Genomic DNA, 24,573 nt, shown 5'->3' with positions numbered 1-24,573 from the left:
CAAGTAGCCCCCAACTGGAAGTAGCAGTCACGCCCTAAAGAGCAGATCTGGAATAGCTTCAGTTTGAGTCATCTTGCGAGAGGGCAGGTGTGGGTGAGAGGATTATAGGGCCGCTCTATGTAAATGTAAAGACTGATGTACCAAAGGCCACTAAACCAAAGGCCTTGAGGAAAAGATTCACAATGTATATTAGGTTTTGATGCAATTCTATACACATTTGATATAGCCCCCTCCTCATTTCTTTCCCTTCATCTTGATCTTATTTTTCTTGTCACTTTTGGTTTTGCCCCCCTTATTCTTACCCTGCTTGGGAGCCTCTCGGTCAGCCTTGCCCTTCTTCCAACCAATATTGCCTTCATGACGCTGGCGCGCGTCGTCAAGCCGTTTCTTATCCTTGTTGCTCAGCTTTACTTTATCCTTCTTAGATGGTCCGTTGAGCTCGGTAGCACCCAATTTGCGCGCCGCACGCTTGTCACGTTCAGTCTCGAACCAAGTGCGCTTCGGCCGCGACATAATCTCGGCTTCGTGCTTGATCAAATTCTCCCCCTTGGTCACTTGCATTTCCGCCTGTGCCATCTGCTTCTCCAACTTCTCCTCCTGTAACACCTCCTCAATCTCATCTTCCAAGCCCTTGGCTTTAGCGGCCCATTCATCCGCAACGGCTGGGTCAACGACGCGGCTGACAATCTTGGCCCCTTGTGCTTTGCCGGCCTTCACGGCCGACTTGACGATCTTGCGGTCCGGCTCAGCTGCAATGGTGCATGCGCGTCCGGAACGGCCAGCACGAGCTGTTCGACCAACACGATGCAGGTAGATCTCATGGCTCTGAGGCGCTTCGTAGTTGATGACCGTTTCGACACCCTTGATGTCCAGACCACGGGACGCCAAATCAGTAGCAAGTAGGAAGGCTACTTTGCCTTCTCGGAAGTTCTCGACACTTTTAATACGCTGCAGTGCCGATTAGTTCAGTTTCAAGTAACTATCTGGTTGATAAGTTGGCATACCTGTTCTTGGCTCATACTACCATGTAGCTCTGCCGCTTTAAGTCCCAATAATCCAAAGACAATGCGAACCCGATGGGCTTCGCGCTTCTGCCGGAAGAAGACGATAACCCGTCCAGTGTAGATTTCGTTGCACAGGTAAAGAAGATATCCCAAGCGCTTGTCCTCCCTACCTGGCCGTAACCGGACGAACTCCTGGGTCAGATTCATGGATGTATTTTTCTTCGAGTCGACCATCAAGCGAACTGGACGGTTGAGACCAACCCGAATGAGCTTGTCCACGGAGTCTGTCATTGTAGCCGAAAAGAGCATTGTTTGCCGCGACTTGGGAATGGTTGTTAAGATTTCGTTAAGTTCGTCAGCGAAACCATCTTCCAACATCCGATCAGCTTCATCGAGAACCAAAATCTCCAGTGTGTCGACAGTGAAGCTGGGGGAATTCCGCATGTGGTCGATAAAACGACCAGGAGTAGCAATGATCACGTCGGGGCGCTTTTTCAAGATGTTCTCCTGCTCGCGAAGACTGAAACCACCGACAAGTTGACAAAAGGTAATATCAGTATGAGTAGCCAGTTTTGTAGCCACATTGTAACACTGAACGGCCAATTCACGAGTGGGCATAAGGATAGCAACACGACTGGTGGGAACTTTTCGAGGGCGGAACAGCAGACGCTCGAGAATGGGAACAACGAACGCAGCAGTCTTTCCTGAGCCAGTAACAGCACTACCCACGATGTCTTTTCCAAGGAGAGCCACGGGGATCGTCTTTTGCTGGATGGGAGTCGGCGTGGTGAAATTGACAGATGCCAAACCACGGAGGATGGGTCGAGACAGATTGAAGTCCTGAAACGATCGATTAAAAGTCGACACGGCTGTGGACTTTTCTTCAGGTGCAAAGAAAGCCTTGCGCTTCTCTGCTTCCTCAGCATCAACCTCGCTCTCGGCTTCAGATTCCTCGTCAGACGCTGCTTCGTCATCAGGATGGTGTACTGGAGTGGCAACTGAGTCGTTATCGGAAGCAGCATCATCATCATTATATTCATCACCACTCTCCTCGTCCTCGCTGCCCTTTCCCTCCGAATCGTCGCTGTCATTGGAGCCGTTCTCCACATCGTCGTCACTCTCATCTGCACCATCGGCACCCATACCAAATCCGTCTGCAGCAAGCAATTCGTCGTCCTGAAAGTCCACTGACATACCGCCATCAGAGTCGGCATCTTCACCTTCACTCTCCTCCTCTCCTTCCTCCTCCCTCCTCTTTTTCTCCTTCTGCTGCTTCTTTTTCAGTTCAGCCTCTTTCTTCGCTTTCCTCCTGGATATGATATCATCAATATCCACAGCTTTCTTATCCCCATTCTTGGGCGCATCCGCAAGACTGGCTCCATTCCGAGCTTCCCACCCATCAAATCCCTCAATCACACCGGTATTAGCATTGCCGCCAACGTCGAACTCGAACTCCGAGTCCAAAGCCCCATCGTCCTCACCAGCATCCATAGCCTCAGCCTCATCCTCTTCGCTGGATTGGTCGTCAGATACTGCGCCAGCAGCGCTCTCGCCCTTCTTGCTTTTCTTCAATTGCTTCTGCTTCTTGTTCTTTCCTTTCGGGGCCTCCGCCGCCTCTCGCTTGCGTTTCTTCGAGCTGGAAAGAGTGTCTTCCTGGGCATTGTCGCCGTCTTCCTCAACACCGTTCTCGAAGATATCGTTCTCGTCGTCCGATAGTGTGAGCACGAAATCGTCATCTCTGGCGGCAGCCCGCTTTTTTGTCGCAGCGTTGGGAGCCATTTTTCTAGGAGACCGACCGTTGTTTGGCCGTCTGAATGCGAAGAGGGGAGCACAAGACTGTAGGAATTCACGCAAAGCAAGTGATAACGATGTAGAGGGACTCAGACCACTCCTGTTTTTCCTCCCAGGCCTTCTGCTTCTATCTAGTATCTCTTGAGCGGAAAGGAAGAAAAAAGTTCAAATTGCGAAGGCGGTGAAATTCAAGCGCAGCAGAAAATACCCGCCAAGTTGTTTCGTGAGTCTAATTGGTTGCCTACTCCGTACTATAGCCAGATTTATCAACTTTGGCTTACTAAGGTCCATATCAAACCTGCCTGGTACATGGTGCCTAGCTTACCACCTACGGGCTACATCCAAGGCAGATCGAATCAATCCTTCCAAATAATGCTTTTTACCAGTAATGATTATGATACTGTGTATCAAAAGAGCAGTGAAGCTACGAGACGGTAAGAGCAACGAGAAGTTTACTACGGGATATTGAAATCTCCATTTCTTGAACTACCAGCGTTTCCCTCAGTTGCTAGATTCCCAGCCCGACCAGACCCAGAAAGGGAGATAGAAACGGTCTTTAAGATGAAATGACAAAAAGAAACATGGACAGCTCAATATGCAGAACAAGGAAAAGACATCCACGCAATCTCCGGGAAGGTTATCCCCTTCAAGCATGAAATGCATCACCGTCGTCGTAACCCGCGTTGCGAGTAAGGTAGCTGACATCAAGGCTATAAGAGTGTTTTGGTAAGTCTAGGATTTATGTGATCAATACTAGGGTTCACTTACAATCGCTCGAACTTGACTCGGGCCCCCTTGAGCACGCCTTGCTGTTCAAAGTGGTAATCCCTTTCCAGCCAGTCGATGAGCCACTTGATCTGGGACCTCTCAGGAACGGAATAGCTGATAATAAAAACAAGGCGTTTGAGAGTTCGGGAACCGCCCGGGTAAAAGCCAGTCTTGTCATCGCAACCGGCATCGTAGAAGATGCCCCTTTTGGGAACGTAAGTAACGTCACAAACTTCAATCAGTTTGTCCAAGAGACATTTTCCGATGCCTCGGCGTTTTTGGTCCGGTTTGATAAAAATTTCTAGCTCCGCTGTGTATCGACCTGTGGTCTGAAGCCCCAAGGAATCTCTAGCCAAAGCATATCCGAAAATGTTCTCCGGGGTGTCGTGGACGGATGGTCCTCGTCTGCGCTCTGCAGCCACAATAAATGGCAATTTCGCACGCCTGCTATCCTCAATTCGCTGACGCACGTCTTGTTCGTCAAGTGTTCCTAAGTTTGAACTCAAGTTTGACTTTTGGCCGTACCAATTCATAATCATGAGCAGTCCTGGTACATCACCGTCTTCCACACTGCGAAGATAGACGTTTGCTCTAGGACTATTCGGATCCTTTGGAGAACAGACCTTCAGACCTTCTATGAAGGCATCTCGAGCTTGTTTTCTGCGCGTCTTCGCCTCCTCTTCCGCCGCTCTCATATGTAATGCAAGGTTGTGGCAGTAGCCTTCGGCCGTTTCATGATAATGGAGACGTGTTGCTTCACTCGTCATGTCCAAACGAGTTGGGACGTCTCCCAAGTCAAGAATGTAGAAAGATTTGATCCCATCCATATGCGCCGTCCCGTCAAAAAAGGTTTGGTGGTGTATGTCAATGTTGGGGCTATCGCCTGTTTCCATCTCTAACCAATGACGGAACCAATCACGAAAGCCTTCATAGGTAGAGCAAGCACGAGGACGCAGCTCCCACCTATCCTCCCATTTAACCATGGAGCAGTGCTCTGGCTTATGACTGCCGTCCTGACTGCCAGTCTGCCGCTCAGTATTTGATAGAGTTTTCTCAGGACGTTCATGCTCCGCACTTGGGTAGCGTGAAAGAAAGATCTGGCCGTCAACAATGGCCGGATACACGGACACGCTGTTATGATAAGATTCACGCTGAGCACCAAGTTTCGCAGCGTAAAACTTCTGGACGCGAGACCTGATTTCATCAACGAAGTATCTATCATTCACGTCTCCTTCGAACTTGTCCTCTGGACTAGAGCCTGGATGGGAAGAAGTTGCATTTGGATTGGCTGTGAGCCTACACCTTGCGATGCTTTTGTAGACATCTGATTTTGGATCGGTGCCTGGACCGTCCCTGCATTTTGCAAGGCTCTCTGGATTTGCTGTGTCGTCTTCATGGTCTTTGTAGCGATTCAGGTGGGCTTGCAAAACAATCTCTTTCTGAAGACGCTTTAACTCGTCTAGGGCCTCTAGAGATGGAGCCTTGTTTGCAGTCTTTTGCGCGCTGGGCGGACCTTTGATTTGGCAGCGAACATCGTCCTCAGTAGTGTGATTTTCCATCGCAGCAGGTCTGTTTGGTGTCCCATTGGCATTCTGCCTTGGTATCTGCTGTGTTGTTCTTGGACGAGCCCTATACCGGGAATCGCTGTTCAGATGTACGCTTCCGCCCCAAAGCTGTCTTTGATTGCGACCTTTGAAATTGGCCCCTCGATTCATGACGACTTCGTCGGATCCAATGCTGTCAGTCTTGTTTGGACGGTCTCCTACTTGATGTGACTGCTGGTTAGCTTCCTGAAGCTCGTCTTTGGCCATTGAGAAAGAAGGAGCAAGTGTCACTCACCCATATTTGTATCTCCTTGTGGATGGAGTGATATCTGAGCCGTATCAGCGCTGATGACTTGACTCAGTTTTATTCTCTTTTGTAGGGTATGAAGCTGCTGCGAGAGGTGCATGGAAGCTGGTGCTCTGCTATGGAATTTCTTAGGTCGCCAGTCAAATGGGGCGCGAGTTCTGTAACTTCCTGAGGCCTCCTTATCTTTCTCGCTTGCACTTTGTCTTTGGTGCAGGGCTTCAGAACTTGGAATAGAAGGTCCCTGAATTGTCAAATTTGAACAAGCAGGAGATCTTGAGGACTTGGCGTTATTCAGTCTCTCTGGCTCATTTGGTGATGCTCCGAGATTGCGTGTTGTAGAGTGAATAGAGATCTGGCCGTCCGTTGGATTTGGATTCGAGTCACTAGGAGCCGAACGGTGGTTGTCAGGCTGAGTCTTAGAAGACTCTGTCAGTTTCGGTCTTCTCTTTCTAAAAGCTCGAGCCTTTGCGAATGTTGAGGGGAGACTGTCCGTGTCTTTTAACCCGGACTCAGGGGAGGCGGGATCTTGATGGGAATGAGCCTTCGACTTATTAGCCCTACTCCTGCTTGGGACATTCGGCTGACAATGATGAGCTTGCCTGTCCATGGTGGCTAGTTATCAAGGAATGGTGTGGATAACCTGGAAGAGAATGTTCCGGACCAGAAGATGTGAGCATCATGAGTCACCTTGCAGGGTACATGGGGGGAGATAGGTCTTAAGCGATAGTTAGGGCAAGTACGGTCTGAGGTGAATATGAAGTGAAAAGAAACGGATGTTTCCTGCTAAGCTACTAGTGCTAGAAAACTGTAGTGAAAGAAGCAGTTGTCTAAAGATGCTAACAGATTATGATGTGACCTTATGATCAATATCATGGATTCATAGCAGTATCTTAGAGGTCTGGTATATTTGCTGGTGCTTAAAGTCATCACAGTCACTTCTATGGTCTATCTGAGGTAGGATATGAGAAGTAGTATAGGGCTTCTCTGGGTAGCAAAAAGCTTAGAAAGAATCTGTACACTCACAAAAAGAACAGCAAAAATAAGAGCAAGGTAAAATCAACTTAAGAGTTAACTACTAATGGATGAGTATTGTCCACATGCAAATTAAATACTACAGAGAATTGTTGCATCGCTCTGGTGGGCTATCTCTAAATTATGACCCAATCTCCATTTTTCGCCTACATAACGTTACGCGTTTTCTATCCAACTACAACTTAGCCAACGCAACGGATTTGAAAGGACAAATTTAGCCAAAATGCTGTCAATATTGAGAAAAGCTCGCTTAAAGGACAAGGAGATGAGAATTTTGATGCTGTAAGTCTTTTAACAACTGAGAAACAACCCATCTGGATGCTCACGTTTGATGTTAGTGGTCTTGATAATGCTGGGAAGACAACGATTGTGAAGCAGATCATGAACGAAGATGTCAGAACTGTCAGCCCTACACTGGGCTTCATTATTAAAACAATAGATTTTGAAGGGTAATTTCAACCCTAACGATCTCAACTATCTTGATAACTGACTCCGGACACAGATATAGATTGAACATATGTGAGAGAAGCCAACAGCCAGAACTCCACAAGGAACTTCGATTGACTTTTGCCCGCCAGGGGACGTCGGGGGGCAGAAAACCCTTCGGTCATATTGGAAAAACTACTTTGAGAAGACCGACACACTTGTCTGGGTGGTAGATGCAACAGACCGTCTTCGAGTTGATGATTGCCGGGATGAACTCGCGGGCCTACTCCTCGAAGAGGTACGGGTTGCCAATGTCCCCGCTCGCCTGCAAAATTTTCGTTGACGCGTGTCGGTTTGGCTAACATCCTCCAGCGCCTGATGGGAGCAAGTCTCTTGATATTCTTAAATAAGACAGATGTAGAGGGATGTATGACGGAAGATGAAGTCCGTGAAGTAAGTTGGCGCAACTTGATATATTTGATGAGCTCTACGGACATCTACTGACATCTCTCCAGCGGCTTCGCCTGGATTCAATAAAGACCCATAAATGGACTATATTGCCCTGTAGTGCCATGACAGGCAAGAATCTATATGAAGGCTTACAATGGGTAGTGCAGGATGCAAAAGACAGACTTTTCCTCTACTGACACTGCCTCTGCCCGCTTCTGCCAAGTACCTTATGCGTGAGCGTCTGGGATTCACAACTCCAACACGGATTTATGTTGATGCTTCTTGAGTCAGATCAACACTCGGGAGTTCATTGATATCTATGTTGCTGAATCATGAAATGAGTCTGTCATTTCCTGATTCAGCAACATAGTCTCCGCAACCAACCACTTAGTCTTTAATGTTTGAAGAAAGCCATGTTCCCTGTTAGTTTCTCTCTCACGTCCTGTATTATTTGATCTCAATCAACTATCACTCATCTTCATGCAAAGAAAAGGGTAAAAAGAACATCCTCAAATAAGTGCGATCGCCTTCTCAGGCTGTTCCCTCTCCACAATCAGGCTGCAAGGAAGGCCTAAAGGAGGGCCCGATAAGCGATAATAATCCAAGATCTAAAGATGCTAGCAATCATCAAGCTGACAGTCGCAGAAAGTTTTCAGGAAAGTCAAGTTAAACACTTTGTGGCTTCACAAGGGATGGCGCTATTTGAGCCAACATTCCATATGATGCGTATGGCATCAGAACGTTGAGCCGACCGTCCAAAACATCCGTAAGTTGACGATACCTGATTATGACGACATTCGTTCTGATTCTTGAAGACTAGACTGCTAAGTATAAACCCAAGCCCAGACATCTGACAACTATCTAGCGTCTACTCTCTAAATATCCAAGACATCCAGAGTTGGTTTTGCAACAGATTTCTGGGTCGCGGGGCGGCAGAGAAGGCCCACCACAGGGCCACTCTTGGTAAACAGTAAACATCAAAACAAGCTGCTTGCAAACAAGTCGAATAAGCCATTTGTGTCCCTTCACTGGCCATTTCGGTACTACATGGGGGATCAGATACCTCTTTAAAGTTCTGAATGATGAGTACAGAGTACTAGTCTACTATTTATAACACTGCTGTATGACCACAATATCTTGCTAATCTTCAAAAAAGGGAGACATGGATTGGGCCGTTGGTGTGGATGGATAGAGACGAGCGTGTCGGGCGCATTTTCAGCAAGGACGCGGTGGGGCAGTGTGCTCATAGTTTTTGTGCGTCCTGCAGAGCGAGTGAGGCCAGCTGAAAATAATATTATTATCGATCCCAATATGACACTAGTAAAGCGCCTTAAGAAAGCGTGACGTCCCACAATCTGGAATAACTTGAGTCGCGCCGTGTGAGACACTGGAAGTACCACTCTCTTACTCGTACACTATCTGCTATCTATCTGCCTAGGCAGTTCGATAAACACTGAGTTTATCCCCTTCCCCTCCATCGTCCATTGCGATTATTACGTTGGCGCTTTTCCTTGTCGATACCCCACATCAACCTCGTCGGTCCACTGGGTGATCCCGGCCGATTATACTCGTTATTATTGCTTTTTCTTTCTGATAATCTCCTTTGTCACCTTTCCCTTTCCTTTCCCTTGTGCATTCTCATACCTAGGGTGCCATGGCAGTTACTACCGATGCGGACAGTTCCGAGGATGTCAATGACTTCCTCCAGCGGATTCGGGAGCTAGGCGAGAAACGCGATAAGGAGGACGAGGAACGGACCAAGAAGTTAGAGGAGGAAATCATGCAGAGTCGCAAGGAGAGGCAGGCTCGGAGAGCTGGTATTTGGCGTCCCTAGTCTTCTCAATCATTCCAATCATCTATTGCTTTCTGTCTCTTTCCGTGGACTGCCCAAGTCGTCGGATAATTAAATAATCAAAGGCTGATCTTGTTCGTCTTCTTTGCCGACCTTGTGTAGAACGAGCACGGTCGATTTCGCCAACAAAGGACTCCCCAGTATTGGATTCCGCTCGGTTAAGCATTTCTTCCCTCAGCCTGCGTGGGATCGACCCTCCAGAACAACTCTCGCCCACACCTCGGACACCTGAACATGCCACAGGCGCCAGATCCGACCCCTTTCGAGACGACACGTCAATTGGTACAAATGGTGAACGGGAAGTGTCAAAACTAGACGGGAGGGAGATGGAATCCTCACCGAGAGCAGCTACTACTTCACCTCTTACGCGCAGTAGAGCAGGGACTCTGTCCTGGCAACAACGACCGTCGTCTCGGGATGTGAGCGGCAACAGATCGGTTTTCCCTCCCTCTCCTACGCGCTCCCCGACCCGTCTCAATCGACTGAGTGGCTTGTCTAATTTCTCGAACGATGATCAAAAAAATATTCGCAGTCCGCTGACGCTTTCGCCTTTCTCCAAGGATGCTACCACCAGTCAGACAACAAGACCGGAGGAAACTCCCGATTCAATCACTAGAGGGATTGCCAAGGAAAAGCCGGACGCTGGAAAGACTGACCAAGGCTCAATCCACACGAACGACGAGGGCACTGAAACGAATCCAGAAGTTCCTCCTGGGGATGAGAAGCAGAGCTCACAACCGGAAGTCGGAGAAGAAAGATCGCCTTCCCCATCTAGGGCAAGCTCGACTTTCGGGGATAGTAGTTTGGGACATCGATACTCGAGCATATCTTCTGTCTCGACGGCAACTGGACTCGGATCTCCCGTACCCCTTTCAAGCATCCAAAAGCTCGAGCCAGAACAGGTCGCGACACCTCCCTCCCCGAGGCGCATTTCCCCCGAGCGTTCACGTTCAACGTCGCCGACAAAAGGGCTTGGAGGCTTTGTGCAGAGTGCCATGATGAAGCGGTCGGATAGTGTCTCGAAGAGATGGAGTGCACAGTTACCGTCAGGGGTTAGCCGAGGAGTCAACTCGTTTGCCAGCAACCGCAATAGCATTGCTGGCCTAGCTTCTGGCGATGCACATGCTCCTGCATCTCCGTCGAGGCTTGGCCGCGAGGACCCGTTCATTGCGTCTAAGAGACCAAGTTCTAGCCACAGTGAGGCAACGATTGTCCATAATGCGAAGGAGAGCGAAAGACCGGCAACGCCGCCGGTAGTGAACAAGGTGGAGACAGACGAAGCTACCGCCAGACCTACACTTCACATCAGAGCTCTCAGCACATTGAGCGGAAATGGACACGACTCCGACTCAAATTCGTTGCCGTCCACGAGCCCGGTTGTCTCGAGGACCATGGATCCCAGGCGCTGGAGTCCCACAAAATCGACATGGCTGGAGAGCGCTCTTAATCGACCCGACTCACCAAAGCACAAGAGGCAGCACTCACAGCAAACATCATGGGCGAAAGATCGACAATCAAGGGCAAGCGTAGATCTGGGCCGCGTGAACAGCTTCAAGGAAGTCACTACAGTCGGGCTCATGCGTTCCGCAGCACCTGGCAGTCATTATAAGACTCCGAGTGTTTCTGGGATCCCGGATCTACCAAGTAATCTGGACATCAACAAATCTAAGGAATCCAGGGACCAACCATTGTCCTACTCTGTAGACAGCGAACCCAGCCCTGCAGAGACACTTAAGGTTGAACCTACACCCGATCATGAGACTACTCAGAAGGTGGATAATACTCGCGAATCCGTGGATATGAAGCCCGAAGCTTCGCCTACAAAGAAAGAAGGTGGACCGGAAGGCAAGAGCGAGGATGCTCCAACACGCAAACATGCACCTTCCCTCCTAGTACCCGTCAAAAAAAGTGAGACCTGTGCACCTCTCTCTTCTCCCCGAGACCCTTTATCGAACAGACCAAAGCCACAATCTCCTGTGATAGATTTCCGTGCAAATTTGCGAAAGCGAGAAATTACGAAAGACGAAGCACCGAAACAAGAACCGGAGTTCAAGAATGTGTTTGGCAAATTAAAGAAAACTGAATCTTCGACTTACGTCGCCCCAGATGAGCTCAGAAATAATATCCTGAAGGGCAAAGCAGCGCTGAATGCGACAGGCGGCCCGAAGAAGACCTCGAAGGTTGATGATCTGAAGGAAAGTATCTTGAGGCAGAAAGAGGCAATGAAAGCGACTGGAGGCTTACTTAGGCGTAATACGGCCGGAGAAATCGATGCCCCTGCGAAGATGATTCCAGAAGCGATTGCCAAACGGAATAACCTATCTAAATCTAGCAGCAGCAGTAGGAGCACCCATTCGGGTGGTGCCTTGGCTTCGCCGTCCTCTGAAGACAATTCAGCACCGAATGATCTCAGAAATGACCAGAAGTCGCCTTCTTTCCCGCGTAAGGACGAACAGGCGCAGGAGGCACAGTCCTCGCAGACTGCAGCAGAGGTTTCAACGCCCAACGAAGGGAAAGAACAGCTTGCAGATTTAGCATCTTCTGAGGCTGGAAATGGGGAGATCAAGAAGGGTGATGTCGAGAATCAGTTGATCACAGACTCAGCGGTCACCGCAGAGAACACGTCTGAGATAAGGGACAAGCAGATTGAAGAGGCCATCAAACCGGTGCGTGCTCTGCCGTCGGGGACTGTTGCGGAGGCTGCAGAAGCGCCTGCTGCTACTGAAGGTCTTCCTACTAAAGGTCAACTCGCAGGCCGAATAAACCCTGCCTTGGCGGGTCTCTTGTCTCGCGGCCCTCTTATTATCGGTGGGAACTCAAACAAGCACTTCTCGACAGACTCAATACGGGAAGGCAGCTCCAAATTCTCCGACACCCAGGCTACTGCACCTCTTGCTCATATGACGAAGAACCGTGCGAAGGGGCCGAAAAGACGCCCACCTAAGCTTGCAGTCACGGAATTGACAACGCCGCTGGCCAACGATGCTGCGACCATTCCAGAGAATGATAACTCTTCATCTGATTTTCATGAAACGGGACTAGCGCCATCATCCAGTCAAGATATTGCGAAGACTTCTGTCGGTTGGCCGCTTCCGGACGCTGAAACGACTGGGCCCATCGTTTCTGAGCCGACTCTGCCTCCACTGACTTATACAGCCTCTGAAAAACCAGTGGAATTCAAGCGAACCATACCGCATCTTATGGAGCGTAGACTGGAGCAAAAGCTCGCACACCGGGACTCTAAGTCTTCGCTGGATATAAACCCTTCGCCTTCCCCCATGGACGATCTGGAAGACATCGAAAATCTTGGAGACTCTCCCTCGCGAAGACCGACTCTCCCGCCAAAGCCAAGTATGTCGCCCTCGTCACCCGCTCCAGTGCAAATCCGGAGTTCTCCACATCAATATTCGTCACCCTCCTCTTCTCCTCTCAGGACAAGCTTTAGAGAGAACCGACTTCAGTCTCCTCGAGCAACTCTGCAGAAATCCCCGAAGAACTTTACATCTGGTGGTTCGATCGAAAACTCTCGAGATAAAGCATTGCCTTCCCCTCCTGTTCCTTCTAAATGGAGTAAAATATCTGCCGACCAACAGTCCTTATCGACGAGATCATCAGTGTCTTTGGTACCTCAGGCCGAGGAATCCCTTGAAGTCATTTCAAGCTTTTTCAAGACTTTGCCAAACTCAAAAGATCGCGTGAACATTGACACGCAATTGATGCTTACTAGCAAGACCGACGATCTCAGAATTAGGACTCTGAAGAGGCAACTTTGGGAGATTACTGGTGATGGGAAGAGGCAGGACCTTCCTGTAAACCAGGAATACATTCTTTATGAAGGAAGTATGTACCTGTGCCTACATGTGTTTGAGTCGGAAGGAGTTGCACGCTCTGAAACCCACCTCTGGTGCGGTGACGACGTGACTGATGCAGCCATGGACGATGCTCTGCCATTCTCCCGCAAAGTTTCCAGGGAAAACGGCTGCAAACTAGAGGTTATCAAGCAAGGCAAAGAGACTTCCAGATTCATCCAAGCCCTTGGTGGGATCCTTATCACACGCCGTGGGGCTAATTCCCGCTCCAGCTCTTCTGCCATCTTTATGCTCTGCGGACGAAAGCATCTCGGTCAAATGGTGTTTGACGAGGTCAACTTCCTAAAAAGCAGTCTTTGCTCAGGCTTCTCTTATGTAATTTCTGCCATGTTTGGCAAATTGTATCTGTGGAAGGGCAAAGGAAGTACTGCTGAAGAGATTGGCGCCGCCCGCCTCATTGGCATGGATCTCGGCCTGACGGGCGAATTCGAAGAAGTGGCGGAAGGAGAGGAACCTGAAAGCTTTTTTGAGGTCTTCTCGCACCACAGAGACGCCGAAGAACCCATGCGCTCAGATTACTGGCGGCTGAAACCGAACCATGACCATTATCGCCTGAGACTGTTCCGAGTAGACCACGAGCTGGGTCAGCGAACGGGCGGTTTTTGGCTTCGACGAGTGTCGGGGTCGGCTTCCCCTGTGATTAGACCCAATGACACCGTTCAGGAAATTGTGCCATTCTGCCAGAAGGACATCACGTCTAAAGGAATCTACATCCTGGACACCTTCTTTGAGATTTACGTGTAAGTGAATGCGATGGGCCTCCAATGAACAATTGCTGATTTGCACATAGTATTGTTGGTGAACAAGCATCTCAACGACCTGCCGAATTCGCGTCAGCAGTCGTGTTTGCGCATGAATATGGTATTCTGGCTGCGTCCCTTCAGGATCGGCCATTCATTCCCAACAGCCTTGTCTCCATCGGAGGTATCCCCGAGTCGGCTCGCAGCGCATTTCGCAAATGGGAGAAACCGTCTGGACAAATGCGTCCTCAAGTGTTTCCTCTAAACGCGGCAATTGAGTCTATTCGCTCTTGAAGTCAATTTTCGGGTGATAATGATGTATTTGTTTTTTTGCCCCTTTTCTGGTTCCTAATTGGTTCAATTTATGGTGGGAATGTGCATAGTCTGGTCTGTACAGATAAGGAGCTTGGCTGATCCACGGAGCCCGGGATGGGGCATGTACTACTCGATATTTGACTGTATATCTCGGGTTGCATATAGAGAGGTATTCTTCATACAGGGTCCTTGGGCTTGACTATGAGATTCAGGCGGTTGTGCTGGGATTCATACACAGCCAGAGAAAGTCCTCAGTGTAGTGTGTATCAATCTACAAGATATACTTTAATAACTACAGTAAGGGTTGTCAAACGCAAGATGTATCTTGATAACTTTAAAGAATAACAAAGATCATTCATCACCATTTGGCAATCGATCAAATCGCCCGCAAAGGGCCCACTGATATGCGGCCCGCTGCATTTTATCGCTTTTCTCACATTCATTGATTGAAAAAACTTTATGTGGATCATGGCCCATCCAAATCAGGTATGCCGCGCCATGTGAATGGCCAAGACAATCTCACCAGACAATCTTTCCGATTCTTTTTCTCTACTCCACAGTATCCATTTCACTCATGCCTCGATGCTCTGAACCAAATGCCTTTCCTTAGATGGAATTCCAACAAGTCTATTATAGTCAAACGATGAACCCATCTATCTCTCGCGAGCTCAACCCCCTCGACCCCGCGGTACTCCGCGCGACGTCCGACCATCTGCATCACACTTGGGCTAAGACCTTCTACTCACGCCCCGAATTGTATATCCGACCGCGATCTATTGCTGAAATCCAAAAGGTGGTGACGCTGGCTCGTCGGTGCCGTCGTCGCCTGGTCACCGTCGGCAGCGGTCATTCGCCGTCCGATTTGACCTGCACTTCTTCGTGGTTGGTCAACCTCGACGATTTCAATCGCATTCTACATATTGATCGGGAGACACATGTTGTGACTGTCGAGGCCGGTATACGGTTGAGAGATCTCGGTCGGCAGTTGGAGGAACATGGTTTGACGTTGTCGAATTTGGGCAGCATTGACAGCCAGTCTATTGCGGGTGTCATTTCAACTGGGACCCATGGCAGCTCCCTGCGGCATGGTCTGATCTCAGAATGTATCATTTCGCTGACTCTGATGTTGGCGAACGGGCAGCTGGTGCGCTGTAGCGCAACCAGCAACCCGGACCTTTTCCGCGCGGCCTTGATCTCTCTTGGGGCATTGGGTATTATTGTCGAAGTCACTTTCCAGGCTGAACCGATATTCAAGGTTGCTTGGAGACAGACGCGACGAGCGCTGTCCAGCGTGCTGGCCGAGTGGTCCTCCGGTCTGTGGACTTCGCATGAGTTTGTGCGTGTCTGGTGGATGCCGTATGAGAAGAGTGCGGTTGTGTGGCATGCGGACAAGACTGATCTGCCACTGCGGAAACCCCCCAAGACGTTCTATGGGGAGTGGATTGGTTATCATATCTACCATAACCTGTTAGCGCTCTCCAACTATTTCCCCCGTATCCTTCCCTGGGTCGAATGGTTCGTCTTTGGCTTGCAATATGGGTTCAAGGCGGAGAAGACTGTGACGGAAGCCGTAGAGCCTGCCCGTGAGGGGCTTCTGATGAACTGTCTGTACTCACAGTTTGTCAACGAATGGGCACTCCCTCTCGCGAAGGGCCCTGAAGCGATCACACGCCTGTCGGCCTGGCTTCATGGTGACATGGAGACCGCTCGTATCCCGTTCTCGGCCAATGGGCTGTGGGTACATTGCCCCATTGAAGTCAGAGTCGCAGATTCCACCTATTTGGGAAAACCTCGCCCTTTCCTTGACCCCACTTGCGCCGATGGGCCTACTTTGTATCTCAACGCGACTCTCTATCGTCCATACCATCGGGATCCCCCATGTAAGGATCGCTACTACGAAGCGTTCGAGTGGCTCATGCGGGAGTTGGGTGCGAAGCCACACTGGGCTAAGAATTTCAAAACAGGGCGCCAGGAGCTGCATAAGCTCTACGGCAAGGACATGGATGAGTGGCTGAGAGTGCGGAAGGAGGTAGATCCTGATGGCTTGTTCCTCGGAGAATGGCATCATCGCCACCTACCCTTGTCTGGTGACGAGAAAGAAACGGAGTCGGCCAGCTCAACCGCTTTCCCGCTTTCGGAGCGCGAACAACTCCGTCGCCGGATAGATATTCGTGGAGCTGGTGATGGTCTCGAATGGATTGGAGATAAACGGTGGCAGGCGACTTCAGGGCGTTCAGCTGATGCCTTGTCGAGTCTCGAGGAGAAGAATTTGGAGTATGTATCAGGTTCGAGTCCTCCTATGACAGCCACCAGCGAGGAAAGCTTCGACTTGCTTGCTGCTGGTGAGGCAAGTATTGTGCTTTCAGGTGACGGCTCGTAAAACGAGGATGCCTGACAGATGAGCTAAATTAGCAAACAAACTGCTTTTTCTAAAGACCTCTGAATGGCTGGCGCGAATCGCTTTCCCCCTGAGTCACTCTTCCCGGATGGTTTATATTGTCTCCGGTGATGTTGTAGTCCATATCTCCTCAGTCTGTCGATGAACGATGCATCGTTGGTAATCTTCGTTCCATCTGTCCGTTCTACTTCGCATCGATGTTTGCTGTACGGAAGCAGTACTTCATCGTCGGGCATGTTACAAAGGCGAGATTCTCCAGAAATCGCTCTTTTTTCATTGGAGATTGATCCGGCCATGCTGTTGAGAGTATTTGAGCCTTGTCCCTGAGGCCTTTGTGCTACTTGAGTCAAGCTTAATGTGATGTTTTGACAGGGTAGCATTCCAGCTGTGCTGTTTTCGAGAGGCAAAGAAACCATTTACAATTATATCTGCTCCAGATCGAGACGTTCAACCGTTCGTCTGGCAAGACAAGGTCTCCAGGCACTAACAGACATGACACTTAGAGTTAACCACCATGGCGTATCTTAAACCTGAATGCACCACTTAGGCACTATTCGGCTTTTGGTCAGTACATTATCAGCCCGATTAACAGCATCCATTTCCCTTGCGGGAGACGGTCTACGAGCTCTTGGGGTAAGGCCGATAGATATGCTTGTTTATGTCATTCCATGCACGCAATACCAGGATGACTCGATACAACATGCATGGTTGGCATGAACAAGAGGACCTTGACAGAGAGTCGGACCCACTGCTGTGAGAATCATGGGACTCGTTCATGTAACCAACTCAGGTCCTCACTTCTTCTCTTGAAGATGAATTTGTTTCATTGATTGCTCTGGTGTTTGATTGATACTTTGTAAGGAACAGGCTGCAGATACCTAGTTGTTGTCGTAGTGGTCGCTCCTGCTGCTGTTGACAATGTGGGTGGGGCCTGCCATATTCAGGCATCACCACTCTTTCAACTCGGCTCCATCAACCCCCACTCCTCACTAATTTTCATTCTCATCCTCAGCCTCACCTCGTTCTATCTAATCCACATCTTCATCCTAGGTCGGCATTAAGTCTCATCATTGGCTTGTCTGGGCGCGTAATGAACTTCAACCCCAAGGCAGAGGTATATCCTACAAAGGCCAACTGATGTAGCACGGCTGGGGGAACCTGTCGTGGACTCCTGATGGCCGTTTCTCGACTTGACAGCAGCGCCACATCGCCAGGACAATATTCTGGTGATTGGATCTTTGCAATACTCAAGTGTCATCTGGCAACCATACGAGTACTGCAGGTGCCATTATTATACATTCTGAACTGAAATTCTAAATGAGGGGTTCTCATCGGCAACCTTCGCTCTTTGACCTCATTCTTGGAGGTACGAGTGTGAAAGCTGCAGGAAGGCGAAACTACTGCAACATACAACCCCATGTCTTCTCCCCGTGCGTCCCAATGTGGGAAACTCTTCTTCTATGGATCTCGAATGGTCTTAGGTAAGGCCATCGCATACACGCTGTTGCTTGTAGTGAAGGGAAAATTGAGTTGGGCAATGCGTACACTACATATGGAATACTCCTGCTGTATCTCCCCTGACCTTAATCATCCGTCTTAAGAGAGGGGTAAGAACCGGGTGAGATCAGACCCGAAAACCATCTACAGAGTCCTGCTGCTTCAGCCGATTTCTCTCACTGCCGGTTCTGAATGGTCTGTGTTAGATTTGCTTTCATCAACCCTGCACGGGCGATTTACTGAACAGCAAGATCATCTGGGCATCGAGCAAGGTGTGTTTATGCCGCCTTGTCAATTTCCCTATCATCAGGAGCATTTGATAGTATTTCAGACGTGTCAGTCGCTGCGATGCACGGTACTTTCCTAACAAGCCCATGCAATACAGAGTGATATACGGCCTTAGCATGCCGCCCCGCCCCTCTGCACTTTTTCAGTCGAATCAGGGCTTGATCGGCTGAGGCTGCTCATGCACATCAATTTTTGTCATCACTGGGACAATCCCTGATTCTGCTTCATTTTATATTTGTTTTTCATCAGGTAGCTTTTTCTACCAGTTATCACCGTCTGTTTGACTCGATTTTGCCGTCATGTGATGTAATTGTTGTCCGTCGTCCCTCCTGGCACATTTACTTATCACACAACAGTGAGAAATGTCACTGCCTGGTCCTGGTTATTGTCTATGCACTTAATTCGCCAAACCCAATACCGTCTGTCCTAGCTGACATCGTTGGGGGTATGGATGTCCCGCTTACAAGTATCTCGCTAGTGCAATCTCGCGGCACGGCTCACAGAACTTTGTCCAACGATGGGAACTATCCGCCCAACTTCATGCAGGCTTCGACATTGGCTACAGGCAAAACCATGCCAGGAAGATTGGATAACGTTGGATTAGCTACTATACCTCCTTAGCATGGTGCTGAACTCAGACGAAGGCACGCGCCCATTGACTGCATACATGCCGATGGACAAGGTGTGACGATGACAATTGGGGAACTGCGCTGGCCGGCCATTTCACCAATGACAGTGGTTAAAATCACCGATAGGCGTCTATAATGCCTCACCGTCTCGAATGGACCTTTGCTCCTGCCACACGAGCTCTCTGGTGTGACTGACTCAATTTTTTTTTGGAGCAATATTACCCCAAGGTATGTGTCACTGCTGGGAAAGCTGAAGGGAAGCAGATGAGGATTGTCACTTATGCAAACAGGCAGGTTCTTTCTACCTGTAGCTGACATTTCGCCGCAAAATGGTCAGATGGTGATCCTGACCCTGGCCGTCTGCGCTTCGCTGCCCAAATGACAAGGGTTTTATCCGGCCAGTGCCGACTCGCAATGCTATGTTTACTGCCCCTTTTGCGATGACGGCTCGGATCGTCTTTGGCTCGTTATGACGGATGAATTTTACCAGGATATCAGACTGGCAGCGAGTTTAACGAACACAAGGCTAGGCGGCCAGCTGCCGTCATGATGGCCCCTGGTGTATGTACCTAACACAGCCACAGCGCTGTTAGGGACGTCGAGCGACTCGTGCCGGTCAACATCATGATTGATCGTTTCCACGTCATCAGCGACATCCATGCGGTGTACATCAGGGTGGGGGACTCGTATGCGGGGCCTAATACATTCGTACATTTCTTCTGTCGGACATTGTCTCAATATGTATAATGGCTGCGGGCGCTCTCAGCCTCCCTCGCTCTCCTTTGATGTCGCCGTTTGTCGCACTCAGATGCCCCACCTTTCCCTTCACCGTCTCTAATACTGTTTTAGTGATTAGTCAGGAGTAGCAATTGAGCTCACTGTCTTGCCAAAGCGACAGACGTTCCATTGCTTGGTTCAAACCGCACGGTAGTTCTTCAGCAGTTGCGATCAGCCAAATGTCACGGCAACCGAAACTTTGCCCTAAGTCGCACATACCGGGCTATCCAAATGCGTTCTGTGATCTCGCAGCGTTAGCCTCATTGTCACAGTCGGATCCTCGGTCCGGGTCAGGTGAAGAGAAGCCGGAACAGCGACTCTTTCGAGTCAAGCGAAAGCATGTCCTGAAAGCTTGCGATCGTTGCAGGGTCAAGAAAACCAAGGTTGGTGCCACACAAGACACTGGGAACGATGTTTCTGCTGAATTTAGAACGCTCAAATCATGCTGACCTGCAATAGTGTGATGGAAAGCAGCCATGCAACCGCTGCTCAGCGCATAACCATCCCTGCCTCTTCCGAGAGAGGAAGGCCACGCAGACGAAAGTCTACTCCAGAGGGTGAGACTATTTTAACTGCTTCTCCATGCGTTTCTCTCGTGCTTATTGCTTTGCCTTCTCTCAACGTTGGTGGATTCCTAAGGAAACTCAGACTGACAAGTTTATCGGCCCGCAACAGATTCGTTGAGATGCTCGAATCGCATCACTCACTAGTTGTCAAGGCGTTACAGAAACTCTACAAACTTTCTCTGAACAAGGAGGGATTCCCCGGAGAACCTCTTCCCGAAGCTTCTGATGGATACCCCCTGACGCACGCTATCTTGGATCGTTTGGGACTGATCAAACAAGCTGAGGAGAACCCTGAAGACAGCAACGAGGACTCGGAAGATCTACAGTATCTGCGCTTGCTGTCCACCTCGGCTGAATGCAGCGCAACGACAGATCCCTCTCCAGAACCAGCTACTCCGCCCGAGCCCTCGTCCAGCAACTGCAGTCCCGTCGACCTCTCCCCTGTAGGGACTGGATGGAAGTGGAACTTCCCTTCAATCCAGACTGTCCGCTCAGAACATTATCATAGCTATCTGAACCAGGATTTTGCTGGGCTGCCGCCATCTCGGACTGACGATCTCGCTGGTGATACTGCATGTCTGAGCACAGCGGCAACTGTGCTCGGCCATAACCATCCATACCTTTACTATCTAGATACTTGTAACGCGGATGCCAAAGAGTCGCTTGGCTCCTGCGTGACTGCCGGGCCTGGTTTTCAACAACCTGCGACCGCTACCGAGATGTCTGTTAATATGCTTGGAGGCTTCAATGTCCACCTGCAAGAGCAGCAGCCTATTCACCCGCCTCTTGTTCCAGACTGGTCCTACCCACACGATTAGCACGTTCTGTTCCGGGTCATGGGAAGCCAAGTATTTCCCCTGACCTTCCGATCCTCTTCTGTCTGATCTATCCGGCTTTGTTCTCCACCATCACTAGATGGCCTTGACATCCTTGGCCTGCCCTCCTCATTCTTTTCTTCGTGTCCTCATGCCCATCCCGCGGTGCTCATCGTTATGCGTGGCCTATGCCGTCGTTATCGCTTAGTTTTTTAAGGCCCTGAGATACCATCATCAGATATCCAAATGGAGTTCGTTTTTGTCTACTTCGGCAGGGAGTATTTCAGGCTGAGGATCCGCCTGCTGAGTATCATATCACCGCTTTTGCTCTGAGATATGTCTTACGAAAGGATTACATCCATACACTGGCCATCCCATCCTGGTCCGGGATGTTACTTTCTGCGGGGCGGCTGTATTGTTGGCTGAATATGTTCGGCCTTCAACGTCAAAGTTCCGATTGACGCCTTGAGAACTAACAAACAGCATATGAAGTGTGAGAAAGTTTGATTCGACTCCCAGACTAGATGCAAATAAAAATCTAACATGTACAATACAGGAAATAACTCCAGGAGCGGACAAACCATTGACGAGCATATTGCGGGGATAGATATAAAAAAAAAAGAAAAAGAAACAAAGACGCTACATGGCCAAATTGAGGCAACATGGACGCAATCCGAGGCTTATATTGACTGAGTGTATCATTCCTGCACCGATATCATTGGTGGTTCTCCGCTTTTATTGCACTTGAATGTCCCTTCTGGACGATCAGAACAAGGCTCCCTTAATCCTCAACGTCAGTTTCTGTGTTCGTGTCGCTGGTATCTCCCGCATCGCCATCCGTATCACTCTCCTCCTCGCTAGACTCATCTGAGGGCTTCCGTGCCTTCTTCCTGGGTGGTTGGCCGGTTTTCAAAGCTTGCATTTGGCCAGCAATAGAATCTATCATCGAGATTTGATTAGTGATTTGACTTGCCAATACAGGAAAAGAATGCAATAGAACATACCTTCATCAGGCTCGCTGATGTCGTCTTCTTCCTCGAGAGCAGCCGCCTTGGCTGGATCGTCGACATGTAGCGTGATGTCCAGCTTTGTGTCGAGACCCAAATAGCTGTCACACATCATGTGCATGACAAAAGAAAAGTCTCCTACCTGAGGAGGAGCCTGGAACTGCATCTTGAGTGTCTGAACGTTGAAGGTTGGCTTTCCTGCCTCGTCGAACAGGGGCTGGTCGAAGGTGGTGAAGGTGAATGGAGGAACGGCCATCTTGCCCTGCTTGGCATCGGCCAGGAAAATGTGCCAGCGAGGAGAGTGGTCGCGAGCCAGGTAGGGTGCGTGAGCGAGAGGGGGTTGAATAATCTCAATCTTGTTCTCGACCTGTTGGCCGTTGACAGTCCTGGTAGGTCTGTTCTTGGGGGGCTTTCGGCCCATGAGAGCATCGAGGTCGTCCTCATCTGGGTCAACGTCTTCCAGTTCGGCGGGGTTCACTTCAGGGATGTTGGTGGAACCTGGGGGAATGAATCGGGCTTTCACAACTAGTTGCACCAGACTGCTTGGGGTAATGACCTTCTCCCCCATCACCTTAAAGAAGGCCCTGGAGACTTCAAGGACGGGTAGTTGCTTGGCGACGGACACGGCTGTTGAATACTGCTTCTCGGACAGGAGACCAGCACCAACAGTCAGACTGCGCCGCTTGTCTTCGGGCAAACTCATGAACTTCTGCACGGTGTAATGATCCTTGGCATCTGCGCCTTCAATAGCCTTGACGACTTGGTTGTTGAAGTATGGCAGTTGCAGCAATGGCGACGAGCCCGGAGCAACAGCTTGAATTAGATGCTGTGATGTGCGGAAGGAGCCGAGAATAGGATGAAGGTTACCAAAGGCGAGGGAAATGGCTATAAATGCTTCGTTCAGAGAGAGGGCAATTGGAGCTGCCTCGTATTTCTCTGCAAAGAAACAAGTATTCGTTAGCGGACTGGTTTTCAGACACGCAGAAAGGCCATATCTTACCTCCATTCAGCGTAGCATCCTCCAAGTCAATCCTGCCCAAATAAGCCCACAGTAATGCGAGCGCCTTTCGCCGAGTGGAATCGTCCATCTGTGACAGAGTCTTCCGAGTCTCGGGTACCAGTATCGAACCTTCAGCCAAGACCTTCTTCTCGAGTTTCGCAAGTCCAGCTTCCGCGCGAGGGCCCTTCAGCATGTCCTTAAACTCAACGCCCGCGGACAGCGCATTGATGATACCGCCATCGGTGATGTCTTCCTTGTATTCCCGGAAGATGTTGCCGGCGCTTGCGACTAAAACTTTCTCCTTGGTGTAGCGCTGAGATCCATACCACCACTTTCCAACTATATAAGGCAACAGGACGCCGAGCAGAGCTCCGTAGACCAACAGGACGTATTTCCCATTTCCTTCTGAAACGATGAGCTTGGGGAGAGCAATACCGATGCTGAAACTCTGCTTGCCATCGGGGTGGCCGTATTGAATGTAGTTATTCCGTACTTCTTCATCTGTCAGAGCTTTGTAGGCTTTGGTCAGCTCAACGAAGCGCTCGTTGAGGGTCTCGATGGTCTCATTCTTAGAGGGATCAGGGCGGATTTTGTCGGGATGGTAAATGAGAGAAAGACGTTTGTAGTGTCTGGAGATGGCTTTTTCGTCCGCGCTCTAGAGAAGGGAAGCCAGTTAGCGATCATTCGCACCATTCGCTCCTGCGAAACATCAGTATACCGGGTTGGAACTTATTTCATACCCTTGAGATACCCAGAATTTCGTATGGATCCCAGATCTTGGGCGCGGTTCGCGCAGTGACGACAATGAGATAGGCCATCCATGCCATGATAGCATAGCCTGCAATGACGGTCACGATGCGCTTGATACGGCGTTCCTTGCGCAGGCGTTTGCGCTTCTGTGCTTCGATGAGATCGCCATGTTCTGGCTTGTAATCTGACTGTATCCGGGGGGCGGTATTCTCGAGCTCTGAATACAACAGTCAGTCATCGATGACTCTAATTATGTTTCCAGGCCACTTCTGCGACTCACCCTTGCTCGGCTTGAGAAGGTTGTATGTGAGAGGGAGGGTGACGAGGCCCGTAAGAGTCAGGATAAAGAACGGGAAAAATTGTCCCTAAACAGATGATTAGTATCAGACAGAAAAGATCAGAAGCATGTGTTTGAGGCAGAAGTATCTACCTGTTCATCATAGTTGTAATCTGTAGACATGGCGAGGGTATTCCACTGCGGACGCGGTTGTCCTCAGTGATGCTGGGGTATTAGAGCTAGCAAAGAGAAGGCAAGCTATGAGAGATATCTCTCATGGAAGATAAAATCTGTCGTCAAAACAAGTCAAAATTTCACCTTCAGAAGCATGATCTCCTAGAAATGTAACAAAGGAGTGGAAAGGACAAAGGAAAATGCTGTCCAGTATGTAGCAACCCAGTCACCATATCATAACGATGGGTCAACTTGTGATTGACCGTGTCCTTTACGGGGGAGCGTATTGAACACCGC

The 24,573-nt window shown here is 49.6% G+C and overlaps 7 protein-coding genes across 7 annotated transcripts; 4 read left to right on the top strand and 3 right to left on the bottom strand.

Moving 5' to 3' along the window:
- Positions 1 to 91: 91 nt before the first annotated feature.
- Positions 92 to 2,937, bottom strand: drs1 (putative ATP-dependent RNA helicase DRS1). The gene is made up of 2 exons (XM_747775.2): positions 1,005 to 2,937; positions 92 to 948 (listed from the first exon to the last, which is right to left on the bottom strand). Exons 1-2 carry the CDS (start codon positions 2,781 to 2,783, stop codon positions 235 to 237), a joined length of 2,493 nt encoding a protein of 830 aa, XP_752868.1. The 5' UTR covers positions 2,784 to 2,937; the 3' UTR covers positions 92 to 234.
- An 80-nt stretch (positions 2,938 to 3,017) lies between these two features.
- AFUA_1G14980 (N-acetyltransferase family protein) lies at positions 3,018 to 6,261 on the bottom strand. The gene is made up of 2 exons (XM_747774.2): positions 3,564 to 6,261; positions 3,018 to 3,505 (listed from the first exon to the last, which is right to left on the bottom strand). The coding sequence occupies exons 1-2, from the start codon at positions 5,372 to 5,374 to the stop codon at positions 3,442 to 3,444; spliced, it is 1,875 nt and encodes a 624-aa protein (XP_752867.1). The 5' UTR covers positions 5,375 to 6,261; the 3' UTR covers positions 3,018 to 3,441.
- A 292-nt stretch (positions 6,262 to 6,553) lies between these two features.
- Positions 6,554 to 8,151, top strand: AFUA_1G14970 (ADP-ribosylation factor-like protein 2). The gene is made up of 7 exons (XM_747773.2): positions 6,554 to 6,728; positions 6,785 to 6,895; positions 6,949 to 6,965; positions 7,025 to 7,170; positions 7,245 to 7,325; positions 7,388 to 7,555; positions 7,614 to 8,151. Exons 1-6 carry the CDS (start codon positions 6,670 to 6,672, stop codon positions 7,517 to 7,519), a joined length of 546 nt encoding a protein of 181 aa, XP_752866.1. The 5' UTR covers positions 6,554 to 6,669; the 3' UTR covers positions 7,520 to 7,555; positions 7,614 to 8,151.
- A 190-nt stretch (positions 8,152 to 8,341) lies between these two features.
- On the top strand, positions 8,342 to 14,466 carry AFUA_1G14960 (putative gelsolin repeat protein). Its single transcript, XM_747772.2, has 3 exons — positions 8,342 to 9,139; positions 9,277 to 13,783; positions 13,834 to 14,466. Exons 1-3 carry the CDS (start codon positions 8,977 to 8,979, stop codon positions 14,075 to 14,077), a joined length of 4,914 nt encoding a protein of 1,637 aa, XP_752865.1. The 5' UTR covers positions 8,342 to 8,976; the 3' UTR covers positions 14,078 to 14,466.
- Positions 14,467 to 14,509: 43 nt separating this feature from the next.
- On the top strand, positions 14,510 to 17,325 carry AFUA_1G14950 (D-arabinono-1,4-lactone oxidase). The gene has a single exon (XM_001481682.2). It carries the CDS (start codon positions 14,709 to 14,711, stop codon positions 16,476 to 16,478), a length of 1,770 nt encoding a protein of 589 aa, XP_001481732.1. The 5' UTR covers positions 14,510 to 14,708; the 3' UTR covers positions 16,479 to 17,325.
- Positions 17,326 to 17,389: 64 nt separating this feature from the next.
- AFUA_1G14945 (Zn(II)2Cys6 transcription factor domain-containing protein) lies at positions 17,390 to 21,645 on the top strand. The gene is made up of 6 exons (XM_001481681.2): positions 17,390 to 18,265; positions 18,760 to 19,138; positions 19,205 to 20,070; positions 20,147 to 20,244; positions 20,363 to 21,561; positions 21,625 to 21,645. Exons 3-5 carry the CDS (start codon positions 19,867 to 19,869, stop codon positions 21,069 to 21,071), a joined length of 1,011 nt encoding a protein of 336 aa, XP_001481731.1. The 5' UTR covers positions 17,390 to 18,265; positions 18,760 to 19,138; positions 19,205 to 19,866; the 3' UTR covers positions 21,072 to 21,561; positions 21,625 to 21,645.
- A 204-nt stretch (positions 21,646 to 21,849) lies between these two features.
- AFUA_1G14940 (J domain-containing protein) lies at positions 21,850 to 24,285 on the bottom strand (the record flags this gene model as incomplete). Its single annotated transcript, XM_747770.1, has 6 exons — positions 21,850 to 22,007; positions 22,073 to 23,011; positions 23,076 to 23,730; positions 23,816 to 24,042; positions 24,106 to 24,190; positions 24,256 to 24,285. The coding sequence occupies 6 exons, from the start codon at positions 24,283 to 24,285 to the stop codon at positions 21,850 to 21,852; spliced, it is 2,094 nt and encodes a 697-aa protein (XP_752863.1).
- Positions 24,286 to 24,573: the final 288 nt, after the last annotated feature.

This window comes from Aspergillus fumigatus, chromosome 1 (assembly GCF_000002655.1).
Source record: "Aspergillus fumigatus Af293 chromosome 1, whole genome shotgun sequence".
Lineage (NCBI taxonomy): Eukaryota > Fungi > Ascomycota > Eurotiomycetes > Eurotiales > Aspergillaceae > Aspergillus > Aspergillus fumigatus.
Note: the sequence above shows the minus strand (reverse complement) of the source record. Positions and strands in the feature narration are given on the sequence as shown.